At 40.4% G+C, this 14864-nt stretch overlaps 1 protein-coding gene across 10 annotated transcripts in view; it reads right to left on the reverse strand.

Annotated features, from left to right (window-relative positions):
* Positions 1–14864, reverse strand: part of IL1RAPL1 (interleukin 1 receptor accessory protein like 1) — a 1164933-nt gene that overhangs the window by 62600 nt on the left and 1087469 nt on the right. For all 10 annotated transcript variants that reach the window (XM_053311513.1, XM_053311511.1, XM_053311510.1 and 7 more), the window contains one exon: positions 1573–1705. In XM_053311513.1, coding sequence (XP_053167488.1) covers positions 1573–1705 — 133 coding nt within the window. The remainder of the gene's footprint in view (positions 1–1572; positions 1706–14864) is intronic.

Consider the following 14864-nt stretch of genomic DNA (forward strand, 5'->3'; position numbering starts at 1 on the left):
CCCTATGTGTCCTACAACTGTGCCCAATATGGTTCATATTGGTCCAGGCATTGCATGTGAGCACACACACACACACACACATTTGGGTTATCTCATAAGCTTCCTTTCCTTAAGGAAAGGAAATCAAGTCCATTGGCCAATGTCAGTCCTCAGCCTAGTTGAGTTATAACAAGGACTTGATCTCTGTGACTATCTCAAACGTATGGTTTCCATAGTTTGTTGGCACAAGAGCAGACTGATCATAAAGGAGGGCTCCCAGCAGCACTTCCTTGGCACAAAGAATTGGAGATACAGCTTCTTCTCAGCACAGCAGTCTTAAAGAGTCCATTGTACAGTGCTGGCTCCTTCTCCCTCTATTCTTTTCTTACTCATCCCCGCAAAGGACTACAGCAGCATAATATTGCTCTTGTGCAGAATTATGCCCATAAACATATGTGCAAAGGAGATTGCCTGTTTTTGACTGGTCCACAGAGGAGTCACTGCTCATGGTAGGGGATAAAGCTGAGATATATCTTCAGTCCTAGTCTTGGATGTATTATAGAGCATGGCAAACAAGTAGACAGGTTAGAATGAGGAATGCCAATAATGGGATATCAATAGGACTATTTAATTTTGAGATTATGCACTGTGGGAGATATAAGCAAAACTAAGATTAACTAGCAGGGTCTAAGCTAGAAAACAAGTAACCATGAATGTTATTCCAACTCTACTCTAATGCCTATTGAGGGTTAATTAAATATTTGAGGAGGAAAGTATGTGTTCTAGGCCTGAAACTGATTCTAAATTAAAGGGGAATTTGGTGATGTTGGTAGATTTCAGCTCTGTCCGGGTGTGATGGTAAAGGTGGAAATGGAAAGAGTTTCTTAGAAGTAATAAATAGTATTTGAGGATGCTGGAAGCAATGTTAATAGATGAAGTATAGTCCTTGGGGTAGTACTTTCTTTACATACATGGAAGACTCCATAGGGGAAAAAAGAGTTTACTTCAAAGCTCACTTCCTGCAATGACCCAGGTGGGAGAGAGAGTCTCCACCATGTCAGGGTCCTTGATAGCCTTGGACTCCTCTTTTGATTCAGGTGAAGGTGAAAGTGAAGGAAGGGAGAGGAGAATGAACTTGTCACTACATTAGTATTATCCTATTTGGTGCATCACCTGGTTGCATGCTCATGGATCTATAAGACTGGGGAATAGCTGCCTATTAAAGGAATGCCAAATTACTTATTACTAATTTGTTCAAAGTACTGTATGATTCTGGCTGTTTGCATTGATTGCACTAATTCAGATTTACAGATAAATTTGTACAACCACAGAATCCTTATACTCCCTTGGAAATAACATACTAGAACTTATGACTGCAGAGACAATTTTGTATATGTAAAAGAACAAATTTCTAATGCCATTCTCAGCGCCCACTCTGTAGCATTTGAAGAAAACCAACTGTGGTGCTTTAATGCACTTTTGTAATTAATGTCTACTGCTCCCTTTGCATACTGCTTTATTCAATACTGAGAGCTAGAGATTAGTCTTGTCAAAATATATACAATGGCTCTTTTTTTTTTTTTTTTTTTTTACCTAATATCACTTTCCCAAACCCGACTTTCATCCAAATCCTCAATAAACTTTTCGCCTTTCATCCAGTACATTAAAGGACTGACTTCTCCGCTGTATCCAAAGAATGCTCGACAGGTTAGATTAGTAGAATGGCCTGTTGAAGAGAATTAATAAAGAAAATACATTATTCCCAAACTTGCAAAAATATTTCATTTAAGATCAGCAGAGAAGTAATGCTTGCTTGTGCATACCTGAGACAGTATTATCTAAATTGCTTGCTTGCTTGACTGACTGACTGACATTACCAAAAACTCACACTAGAGTAACTATTTTTGACCCAACTACTGTCAAACATTATTCTCAGGAAAAGATAAAAGGGGGGGGGGGGGGAAGCAGAACAAACAGTTACAAGAGAGCCTATTATTCCATATTTTAATAACAGAGGTTTGCAAGCAGATTAATTATATGGTGCTGCTAAATAAAAGCATTCGTTTTCCACATTTGACCAAATAATCCATACACGGATCTCTAGAACACACAGAACCAAGAAGCCTTCAGATAAAGTTTACCCTTACAAGGTAATCCTTTACATAGTTGTTTGGCAACTAGCTTAGTGGCTGTCACTCAACGCTAATGTGCGATTACAGCAGCAGTGCAAACCATGCTGCCTATTCCCTAAGCTTGCTCATACCACCCCCAGTATGTCACAATCTGCCAATACTGAAAATCAAAGGCTGCCACAGAGAAGAATGGGAAAGATGATAATCAGAGGCAAGAAGATGGATTACTAAAGAAGATGGTGATTACATATTGGCAGTTGTTTTGATATCTTTAAATGTCTCAAGAGGAAAGAAAGAAAAAGGCATCAGAGGAAAGAGGGTTCTGCATCCCATTGTGTAACTTGGCTGTCAAATAAGATGCTCTAAATGCATTATGGGCTACTACTTGAGCACTTTTACTCCATGCCCAGAAAAAGCCCTTTGCCATTCTCTTAGTCTTCTGTGTCCTTAGTGATAGGATAGACTTTGGAAATGATGTTCTATCAGTTAACCAGTATGGATCCACCAGATGCTGCCACACTTGATTCAGGTCCTGGCGAGATTAATTTTTCATTCATATCCCGCTCCATTGTTCCTGTTTCCATCCTGTGGCTACATTCTTCACTTGATCAGCCAGGTGACCAGCGTTTTTGAAATCAAAACCTAACCTTTTTTTACAGGAATCTAGGGCTTACTATTCTGTACTTTTAGATTCCAATAAAAAGGTTGCTGTTCAAATGACATCTTTTACTGGGCACTTTTAGTAGGCTCTGCTTGGATCAGCTGCCTTACTACTGAACCCCATGCAGGGTCTGCACTCCTGCCTTGCTGCCAGGGCTGCCGAGAGCTGGTTTGGACCCTGATGAAAAATGGTTTTCAGCCCTCCCACGGCCCCCTGCAAGGGCGGAGCAGCTAAAAATCTTTACATGGGATTTGTGTTGATGTGCAAAACAAACAACAACCACCACCAAATATGCCCTGCCTGGTATACAAATGAAACATGGAATGAGAAAAGAAAACATTTATTCTTAAAGAACATATTAAAAAACTTAAATCAAAATCACATGTAATATATCACATTATTATAATACACACTGCAGTAAATACTCGCAAATTGCAACACATGCAAATTGCAACGTTTTGCAGACTGAAACACTCGTATAATGCAACATATTTAAAATTAACTACTTGCAAAATGCAACTGCTTCTTGTTTTTCACTAAAATGTTAAACTTTTGCATTTTTATAATTTTGACATAGGATCTTATTTATTTGAAAACTAAGAAAAAATACAGTTAGATCACAGGCAATTTTTGCTGAAATTCTATATAATACTGGAACAGGTTTAGTAATTATAGAAGCTCCTTGGTTACAAATTAAAGAAAGTAAACTGTGATGTTTGAATAATCCCATTTAGTTAAAAAGCTTTGTCACTTACAATCCTGTTCAGAGCCAGAATATCATTTTCAAATAAGTCATTTGCCAGTTCTTTTTGCCCTGATAGATATACTGGTAATAGCTTGCACAAGTTTCAGAAATTCAATTGTTCCAGCTTCCCCTTCACGGCATCTCGATCCTGGTAAAAACTGTACCTGTTGAATTTGTTTGTAATACATATGCAGTGCAGCATAAGCTTTTGCCAAGTGGCAACACTGGAAGGCTTATTAAGGGAAGACAGGTGTCTGAAAGACAGACACTAACTATGTTGCCAGAAACCTTTTTCAGACACTATACTGTATGTGCAGTCAGGTGTGTGAATGACTGTATGGCTGCCTTCGGATATAATATGGAACCACTGGTCGAATGGGGCACCCGCCCTCCCCCAATCTCCCATCTGAATTCAGACGTACTGGAGAGCTCCTTCTCTGCAATCTCACTGACTACAGAGAGGAGGGGAAACTGTCTGCTGGGGCCTCCTTGTTTAATAAAGTATAGTCGCGGCAGCCAATCGCAGCCGGAACAAGGGAGGAACTTCCTCCCTCAACTCTGGCTGCATGAGGGGGAAACTGCGGTGCCAGCGTCCAGATATATCCTGTGCAACTGGAGTTCAAGGCAGTGAAATCTCACTCAGAACTGAAGATACAGATTGTAGTCTGGGGAGGAAAACCGCGGGTCCATTTCCTCGCTTAACTCTGGTTACCTGCATTTGGATGTACAGCTCCCGAAACTGTCAGTGAAGGGGTCTCTTGTTTTGTGTTACATGTGAATGCGGTCTCAGTGTGTTCATTTCAAAAGTGAACCTGGATGAAAGCCCCAACAGATACAGATAAAAAGTGTGTTGTGGTATGCACGTTCCACATAATGTGTAAATGTACATGGGCATAGATCTACATGTGCATACACTGTACACAGATTGCACATGTGTTGGACATAATGTGTAAATAGGGCTAGAATGTTCCTGAATTTTGATATGGTCACTCAGTTTGGCTTTGCTTCGGTTGACAAAGTCATTTCTACTCTTTGGAAGATGCTATGTTGTGAGAGCCTTTTTACACTGCAGTTCTTAGGCGTATCCCTGGCAAGTTTTTAAGTGTACACCTAAGAGGTAAAGTGTGAATGTAACAAATATGTGATTGATATCTATCAAATAGTCATTCAAAAGCTGTGACTGGCAGCAGCTCTCTATTGAGTTAATCAGTCAAATGACTGCCAACGTTACCTTTAGCAGATGGTGCTCATCCTGGTATGCAGTATCCCTCAAAAGGAGGAAAGCCACCTTTTGCTGCACCATCCCAACAGCCTCACTGTGTTTCTCTAGAGTTCTCTCCACCCAGCCTCTTTCCACTTATGAGAACTAATGAGTGTGCAGTCTGAGCTAGCTTTGCTGGAAGCCAAATCACCCCTGAAATCATCAACATCATACTCGGGGCGAATTGGCCTGCGGCCAGAATGAAGCCACCTATTGTCATGCAGCGAGCTCTTGTGATGATCTTCATGATCTTTGCACCCATCAGCTATTTACAAGAGCTTATTAATACATGTATGTTGAATTTTAAGCTATTAGGCACTCCTGGGAAAAGAAGAAAAAATAAAAAAGGCACACTTCTAAAAATAATAATGGAGGGGTGCCTCTTCTCATTCCATCTGTAAGGATTTCCCCTCCTGGATGAAATATTTAAGCATATTTGTAACACAGAATTCAAAGTTACTATTCAACATGAAATATTTACGTGTGGAAAATAAATTAGGAGAGAAGTATCATCTCCCAGCAATACTGAACAGATTACTGCTGAGCAAGGGCCATTAATATGCCAGGTGTTCTGCTATAAATTAATACTGAGGCTGTGGCTGCTGTATAATCTATACTTCCAGCTCGGCTGAGCTTAACAATAATAAACTATTGGGAAGGTCAGAAGTGGGTCATGCAGGGAGGATCTTTGTGACTAGCTACTACTGCTGTTACTGATGACCTTGTTAGCTACAGCGAGCTAATAACAAAAGAAATGGCCTTGGCTTGATTTGGGACAAAAGCTTCTTTCTTCCAATCTGGACCTAACCACATTTAATCACAAGCAAATCTATCAACTTCACTGGATTGTACTTCTGAATACATTTGCAGCCCTACGTACATACACATTGCACATGCAGACCACACTATTTAGGAGTTCTAATGAATATCCAAAAACTGGGGCAAAGCCTTCCACGACAAAACAGCTATGTAACCCCATCATGCAGATAACTTATATAATATTTCCCCTCCAATTGAAGCAGGGCTTCCATTGTGGCAAACTTATTTCCTTCTGTCTTGCCCCTCATGACTGAAGCCTGGTTACCAGCCCCTTTTATATGCCCCCTCTACCAAATGGCTCAACTTTTAGCTTCACTGAGGATCATATCATCAGTCCATTACAACCTTTTCAGAAAAGATTTCCTTAAGAGAAAAAAATGTTAAGGAACTATTGCCTTTAGCAAGTTCTGCATTGCAGGTCATGCCTGCAAGTCTAATTAAAGAATATACTCACCAGAAGAGTGAACTCCTACAATATTATTCTGAAAACAATCATGGTAGCATAGAACCTGAGCTGGGTTACCCAATATTAAGGTTATTCTCATGACCATAACAGGGGTGGGGAGGGCTGGCGGGGAGAAGGCAGGGTTGAACCTACCTTCCCTCCAGTCAAGCAAGGAGCTCCTCTTTGGCGTGCCATCACATGCCCACATGGTCCCTTCTGCTACCAGCAGCACAGATCACTGGAGGAGGGGAAATGAGTCCTGGCCTCCAGGAATCCCATAATGCACTGCATGGTGAACACGGTGCACTGGTGGATTCCCCCATGAGTCGGGTGTCTAGAGTTGGGGCTGGCTCTGTGCACTTGGGCTGCAAGCAGCCTGAGCACACACATGATCCTGAACCTGCGGTTGAGGGTGCACTTGCACAATCTAATCCCAGTTAAGAGTTGGGATTAAAAGTTTGGCTAGCGAGGGCGGAAGCACCATGATCGGGAGCAATCCCGGCTCTCCACATGAGAAGCCCAACTAAGACTGAGCTGCACTAGAACATAAGAACAGTCCTGCTGGATCAGGCCCAAGGCCCATTTAGTCCAGTATCCTGTTTCACACAGTGGCCCACCAGATGTCACTGGAAGCCGACAGGCAGGAGTTGAGGGCATGCCTCTCTCCTGCTGTTACTCCCCTGCAAGTAGCCTGGATTGGGCTGCTCATGTGAATAGCCTTACTGTGTTTCAGCTGCAGATGCTCTCAGTGGTTACCTATTGGGTCCAGGAAGCATTGCATCATGGAGATGTTGGTTCCTCCCCTCTCCCTTTCCCCTGAAGTCATATTATGCCATACATCTGTGCTGATTCTCATTGAGTTTGTGGCTTAATAGATGGGTCTTTCCTCCATAGTTACACTAGTTCAATTATATTAGCTAACTGATCCAGTGCTGATCCAATGTGGAGATGGCAGCAGCAGGGTGGGTTTGGAGAACTGTCAATGAATATATTATTCTTTCGGTTTGGAAAAGACATAATAGCTGAGTTCAGACGTACAGGATAACCACAGTGGTAACAGTTGTATCTGCAGTACATCCGAACGCATGAAACCGCAGTTAAGGGCCAAAAGCTAACTCCGGTTTCCCTCACCAAACTCCAATTGGAACCTTTGGTTATCTCTAAATTTCGCTACTGACAAATGAGGTTTTGCTGCTGAATCGTTACGCCAGAATGCTGACTCAGCAATAACCGCGGTTTCGTGCCTATTCCAAACTCCAATCATAGAGGCAGTGGGGATGTGCCCCAGTGGCCGGGGCTTCCCTTTTCTTCAACTCGAGTTTGGCTTAGCAACAATTGTACTCAACAACAAGTGTACTCAGAATGGATAGGGGAGGGTGTTTGGCTGCTAACCTAGATTAATAGAGTTGTGGATTTTAGTTTAATCTGTGTCTTGTGCCTTTACTGGAGTACTGGCAAAATGTAGAAACTGCAGATACTTTGCGGATGCCATGTGTTTACACCTTTCAGATATGCAATTGGATTATTGCAATGTGCTCTATGTGGGGCTGCCTCTGTATGTAGTCCAGAAACAGCAGTTGGTCCAGAATACAGCAGCCAGGTTGGTCTCTGGGTCATCTAGGAGAGACCATATTACTCCTGTGTTGAAAGAACTACACTGGCTTCCGATACGTCTCTGGTCAAAATACAAGGTGCTGGTTATTAGCTATAAAGCCCTACACAGCTTAGACCCTGGGTATTTAAGAGCATGTCTTTTTCGCCAGGAGCCCCATCTGTTAAGATCATCTGGAGAGGTTTGTCTGTGGGTGCCGCCAACACGCCTGGCATCTACTCGGGAATGGGCCTTCTCTGTTTCAGCCCCTGGACTTTGGAATGCGCTCCCTGTTAAGATAAGAGCCTCCCCATCTCTGGCAACTTTTTAAAAGGGCCTCGAAGACGCATTTATTCACTCAGGCTTTTAATTATATTTATGGTTTTAAATTTAAATTTTGATGTTGGTTTAAAATGATCTTAATGATTTTAATGTTTAAGTGATTTTAATTGTTTATTTGATTTAGTTTTGATTTTAATTGTTTGTTTTTATTTTGATGTAAACTGCCCTGAGCCATTTTTGGAAGGGTGGTATATCAATCAATCAATCAAATAAATACATGCACAGAACAGACACTTGCTTCATACACGGAAGTGTATATAATGTGATTTTTCTTCCCTCTACTCAAGTATGAAAATGAAAAGTTTTCTTTGTCCAATGTAGAATTTGAACATTGCCTTATTCTTGCCTCTTCTGCTCTCGGCATTGTCCTTTCTGCTCTTCTGCTCTGAGCAATGTATAGAAACCATCTAGGAATATCTGGGTATGGTGGTTTGATGACCTTTCAGTTCGTTCCTGCTCTACAGATCTAATGAGCTTGAGCAGATTTACTCTTTTATGCTTTAGCCAAGTTATGAAATAAACTCATATAACAAGTGTTAGGTAATTTACAGACAATCCTAAGCAATTATTGCTTTTGCAAATGTGTTTTTTAGTTGACCTTTGAACACCTGGCCTAAAAAAGGCAAAAAATGGACAATGACTGGCATGTTGTGTCCTGTGAGCAACCACATATTTCATAACTTTCAGGTGCAATGTTTTACATATAGATTATTGTAAAGAATATAAATGTGAATGGCCCCAACGATGACATTCAATCTCTCTCTGCAATTTGCTGCATCTTGGCATGAAATCTCAAGAAACAACTTTCAGTAGCTGTTTCCTAATCAATTCCATACCAAGATATTAAAACAAGATAAGACATACTTCAAACAAGTCCAGAAGCAAAAATGGATTTTTGAAAATGTAGAAAGAAAACAAGAAGAATAAATCCTTAATTGTCTATATTTCATAATGCCATTTAAATTGAACAAATTCATAAGAAAGAATATTGAATACAGTGCTTGGAAATGCATTTTAAATATAGCTCTTGCTATCTTGAGTCCATTTTTTTATTTTGAAAATCAAAATATACTGGACAAAATGATTCTGCAGGCTCCTGTAATAAAGCTGCAGTTTCAGCTCTGATTGGATTCAGGCAGAGGCTTTTTGAAATTAACAACAACCACCAAATCCTCTCTGCTATTGAAAATGAAAGCCTTGTTATATTGCCTAGTTTCAAAGAGAACAGAATGTGAGGAGGACCTTGCAGCATCAGAGGATATTCACTTGAAGACAGCCAATAGCATCATTGATGACAACATTTGGTCTAAGTGCTGTATTTTTCCAATTAGTGTAGTGCTGGGCAATTTCAAGTGGGTGCTTTGGCTACTGTCCTCCACTAGAGGACAGTGCATATCTTTCTATGGACTGAACCATATTTTGAGTCCAAAGAATCGGTGTAGAAGTTCTAATTAAAAACATCAGCATTTGAATAACCTGCTAGTTGCAATTAGCAAATTGTGAGTGTTTTGTGCCCAAGTAAAATACCATCTTGTATGGACAGCTTAAATTACATTTGCACAATTAGTCATACATGTGAGAATATCCTGCAATGAGCTCCATGTTAGTCTGTTGTTTGTGAAGACTAATCACTGAAGGATGTCTGTTTCTGCTGGATGCTATAATTAGCAACATCTCTTGTTAAATTGCCACTTAAAATCAAACCTCAGAAGGACTTTGCAAAGTGCATCGTGTTGGAGAGTCTTATTCAAGCCTTATAACCTGGGTAAGGTTATTCAGGATGAGCACAAAAAGTCCTGGAAATATATATATAATCATTTGATAATGCAAATCAATGCATCACAACACATAGATGCCACAGATATCAAAGTAAGCTAGATGTTCATTTCTAATGGCATGCTAGATTGTATAAAGGGATTCTGCCAAGGCTGACAGGAGTAAAACCTTTTCCTCCCACACATTTCTTTCTGCCTGCATCTTCTTTCCTCTTCTACTGAAGGGAGAGGAAGGTCTTTTTAAAAAATGATATCAGCCTGCCAAAATAAGGGCTGCAATAGTGTTTAGGCTCCAAGGAACTGAGCTAAGGGCAGAACAAGAAGTTAGCCCAGCAACATGTCCCCTAAACATGTGTTTGAGGGTTAATGATAATGGAGAAGGGGTTTTGATGTGGGATACATAACTCTTTCCCTCCCTGCCAGTTGTCTTCTGAAACTATTTGTTCTCCCCAGGCTTTCCCTCACAACATCTGGATTTATATCCAGATTTGTAGTCAGTGTGGGAGGAGGGAGGCAGGAAAAAGCTGGAGTCAAAGTGGAGGAACAGATAGGTGGGGGAGGGTTAATACCTCACCTGTCAATGAAGCTAACCATGTCAGTGCTACCCCTCCCTGTAGGCCAATTATGCAATATGATTAATTTTCTATATGATCCATGCAACCCATCCCATGTGATTCCTTCACTGAAACAGAACAACAATGGCATCCAGCCATTAACTGGGCCATACAATCCTCACCTTCCCTCTTACTCAGAAAGCATCACTGGCCTGGACCAGAAAGCCATGAAGACCAACAGTAAGACCCAGAGAAATGATTTGCCACAGTCCAGGTTTCAGGATTCAGTTCACAGTGTGAAAAGCGTTTAGTTGGAATTATTATTATTGTTAAGTCAGACAGGTGTTATTGCCTGGTTTGTTTTATCCAGACATCGAGTCCTTCCCAAGGACCTGGGATGGTTGGATTTTATTATCAATGTTGTTGCTGTTATTATAGATATCGTCGCAGAATATAGGCTGTTCCCAGTAAAGTTGCTTTTTGTAATTGGCTGATGGTGATTTCTGTGGCCCCTATGGTGTTGAGGTATTATTATTATTATTATTATTAATTAATTAATTAATTAATTAATTAATTAATTTCTATACCGCCCTTCCAAAAATGGCTTAGAGTGGTTTACACAGAGAAATAATACATAAATATTATTATAAATTATTATAATATAAATATTATTATAAATTTATATTATAATATATAATGTATATAATAATATAATATATAATAATATATTATATTTATATTATTATAAATTAGCAATTTGTAAATGTTTTGTGAATTTTTTAGATTCATTTTATGCTCTATCTCAAATTTTAAGACAGATTACAATATATTTTTACATTGTTTCATTCTCAGAACAATCCTGTCAGAGAGCAGAATCAGACATGAGTTCATCTCTTACTACTACTATTATTTGTATACTGCTTTTAAACAAACAAAGAAGTTCTCAAAGCAACTTACATATAAAAATGAATAATGAGAAGATAGTTACCTGTACCCAGAAGACTAGATGGACACCAGCAACAGCCACTGAAGGTGTTTTGTGCTGGGGTTGTACAGGACCAGTTGCTCTTTCCCAATATAAAGAGAACCATGACCACTTTGAGGTGCCTCTTTGCCCAGTTCTCAGGAGTTCATCCCATAAGGTGACTACAGAACACTTCGTTCCTATGGCACAACTAAGCTAAGTGGTACTCACCAGAGGAAGACCCACTCTCTGCTCAGACTTGGAACATAGGAAGCTGCTATATACTGAGTCAGACTGTAGGCCCATCTAGCTCAGTATTGTCTACACAGACTGGTAGCAGCTTCTCCAAGGTTGTAGGCAGCAATCTCTCTCAGTCTCAGCCCTATCTTGGAGATGTCAGGGAATCTCCAACTAGGAACTTGGAACCTTCTGCTCTTCCCAGAGCAACTCCATCCCCTAAGGGGAATATCTTACAGTGCTCACACATCAAGTCTCCCATTCATATGCAACCAGGGCGGATCCTGATCAGCTAAGGGGACAAGTCATGCTTGCTACCACTAGACCAGCTCTCCTCTCCTTGAAACCAACAGTTTATCTGTCGAGGCTTTTTCAACATTTTACATCCCTTGCAATCAAAAACCTTCTCCTGATATCTGATCAATATTTATTAATAGTCAAGCTTTTTTAAAAAACCCAAATCTGTAAATCTATCAATCTGGTGAGAACTAGCTCTCCACTTGCACAGTAGTTTGCAAAGCTATTAGGATCAAGTATGCAGGCAACATAATTGTTAGCAATGAGGAGGTTGTGGAAAACCAGCTCAGACATTTGTTTTAAATAAAGAAAATATTTAAACCAATAAGGGTTTGTCATCATTCTCAGAGCAAAAGTTAATTCAGTAATCCAAAATCTTTGGATCACATGCTTTAAATTTCCACATGCTCTAAAAAGCATGGAAACTGAAAGTTAAGTTGCTCATATTAACTTCCAAGCAATATAAGGTATAGAGGCTTTGTACAGTGTCTTGTAGAGTTTCACCAGACAGAAAGTAATCAGGGACCTCTCTAGCAAGTGTTTGGGAAAGCAGCACTAGTGGAATTTTTGCTTGGATGCAAATCTTCCTGGGCCAATGTTGAGCTGAAGGCAAAATGTGGTGAATGGAGCCTCATTTCTAAAGCCAGCACAATGTATGAGACTGTACAAAGTCTTTACAGCTTATATGATGTGGAAGTCAAGAGGAGCATGTTTTGCAATCTCCTCACTTTTTAGCGTATGAGTGAAAATTGAAAGCATCTTAACTCTCATCTTAAAGTGAAAGTTTTTGGATTACTGTATTTCCAGGCTTCTAAAAAAGAAATAATCTCACTGGGAACTCTGGAAAAGAGAAGTGTAACAGTGGCTTTTACCCATGCTGTCTAAGTGGAACCTCCATATTTATAGGCATACGTCTGGTGAATGTTAATTTTAAAGGCAGAATTCTAGTTGCTCATAGGGAACATTATACCTCTGATGTAGAACCTCCATATTCAAGGCAGATCGTCATTGCCTTGTTGCCTTTGTAAGGCCCTTTGCCACCTTGTTCCCTCCTCTTTCCCACCCCACTGCTGATTGCATGGCTTCATCTGTCCATCTGCTACTGTGCATGCTCTTGCAAGAATCACCATCACTGCCTTGCACTGCTTTACAAGTCCATTTGCCACCTTCCTGCTGCATCACATTCTATCACAAGGCATTGCGCCACTATGCCCCTGTATGACCACTGCCACATTGCCATCAGCTCAATGGAGAGAGAAAATAAAGGGAAAGTGTGCCATCAAGTCGATTTCGACTCCTGGTGCCCACAGAGCCCTGTGGTTTTCTTTGGTAGAATACAGGAGGGGAAAATAAAAGCCCATAAAAGGAATAGGAAAGAGAAGGTAATGGTGGTTTGACTACAGAAGTGTCAGAATGCTCCTAGACCTTCCTTAGCAAGCATCAACATTCAGAACCAGAAAGCCAGTCTCCAGGAATTGCTAGGAACTGCCCCTCTCTACTCTGCCTTTTAGTGGGAAAATTCACTGATCTGCACCTTTTGCTGATTTTGTCCTATTATTATGGGGCCTGAGATATTAGAAGCTAATATCTCAGGAAATACAGAATGGATTTTAAAAAATCAAAATAACAGAATTATGCTTCAGCATATAACTGATTTTTTTTTAAAACAGCTAAAGGTGAAATTTTTAAAAAGATGTGTTTTCTGCAGATCAGAGGATAGGAACTTGGAGAACAGAGCCCTCCTTTCCATCAACAGAAGCAGTTTTCTCAAAGTTGTTGGACAGAAAAATGGAGAGGTCATCAAACTTCTCCCTAATACCCTGGAAGACAAAGTGAGGTGTGACAATGAAAGTGCTGGTTGGAAATGTCACCAGCAGGAACAATTGCAGAATGGGAGGGGCTGCTCTGCCTCCCAGCCCCAAAGTAAAAAGGCACCAGGGATTGAGATGTATTGTTATCTAGCACCAGTGAGAGGTTAGTAGAAATTTAACAGAGGCTATGCCATTTAGTAATGTACTTTCTAATTTTGACATCACTTATTTACAATATAGTTGCATTCAGCATTAATTCATGAGAAAATATCAACCACCACCTCCCAGGGTTTCATTTGTTTTTTTAAAATGCCTTGTTATACTACTACACTGAATCAATACATCGTTGGTTCTGTGTGTTACAACCCATTTCCTTAGATCACTAGCTGACATCTTAGAAATCAGAACTGTTGGTTTAGAAAGGAGGTTTTTGGTTTTTGTGGCTTTGAGCCACTTGTATCAGGACATGTCATCTTCTGGTTCTGCTTTATTTTGGAGTAAGATATCCACACTCAAAATAAGTTTCCTACAAGCACTTCCAGTATCACACTACCCTTCCGATTTGCCTTTAAAGGTATATAATTAATGCTGGCCCCAATGCATTGTGCATAATTAATGCTGGCCAGGCATATCCAAAACCCACAGATGGAATTCCATTTTCAATTCTGTTTTCCTAGCCTGAGCAGTATTTTTCCCATGCAGCACTTTTGTCATGGAAAATATGTATGTCCATCCAAATTATGGCAGCCTTTATTAGTATGCCATTATTTTAATACTGTTGCATCAATTAAAAGCACCATATTTTTGGTGCACTGGTGCATGCTTGCTTGATTCATGTATGTTCATGCTGCATAATTGATTTTGTAGTCATAAACTTTCATTTTCACACATGCAAATGTTGGGGGTACACAAGTCTTTTGTTGGGGGCACATGCACCCCAGGGGGGTCCTTTTGTTGGGGGCCCTTTTGTTGGAGGCACATTAGACCCAGAGACACCAGCCCAGAAGTATGTGGAATTCAGGCCTGTGTCTGGTTCCATTTTATTAAGAAATGAATTAAATGCCTGGACTCAGGGTGAACTGACACCCAGATCTCAACTGCTTTGTGAAGGAAGAGGCAATCCAGCACTGTATTGTGAAATGGGCACTCACAGAAACACAAGGGCTAGGCCTGAGCTTATCAATATGCTAAAACGTAACTCACTATCAAATAATGTCTGTGGAAGAGGCCAGAGGCTGATCTCCCCTTTCC

The sequence above is a fragment of the Hemicordylus capensis genome, chromosome 3 (assembly GCF_027244095.1).
Source record: "Hemicordylus capensis ecotype Gifberg chromosome 3, rHemCap1.1.pri, whole genome shotgun sequence".
Lineage (NCBI taxonomy): Eukaryota > Metazoa > Chordata > Lepidosauria > Squamata > Cordylidae > Hemicordylus > Hemicordylus capensis.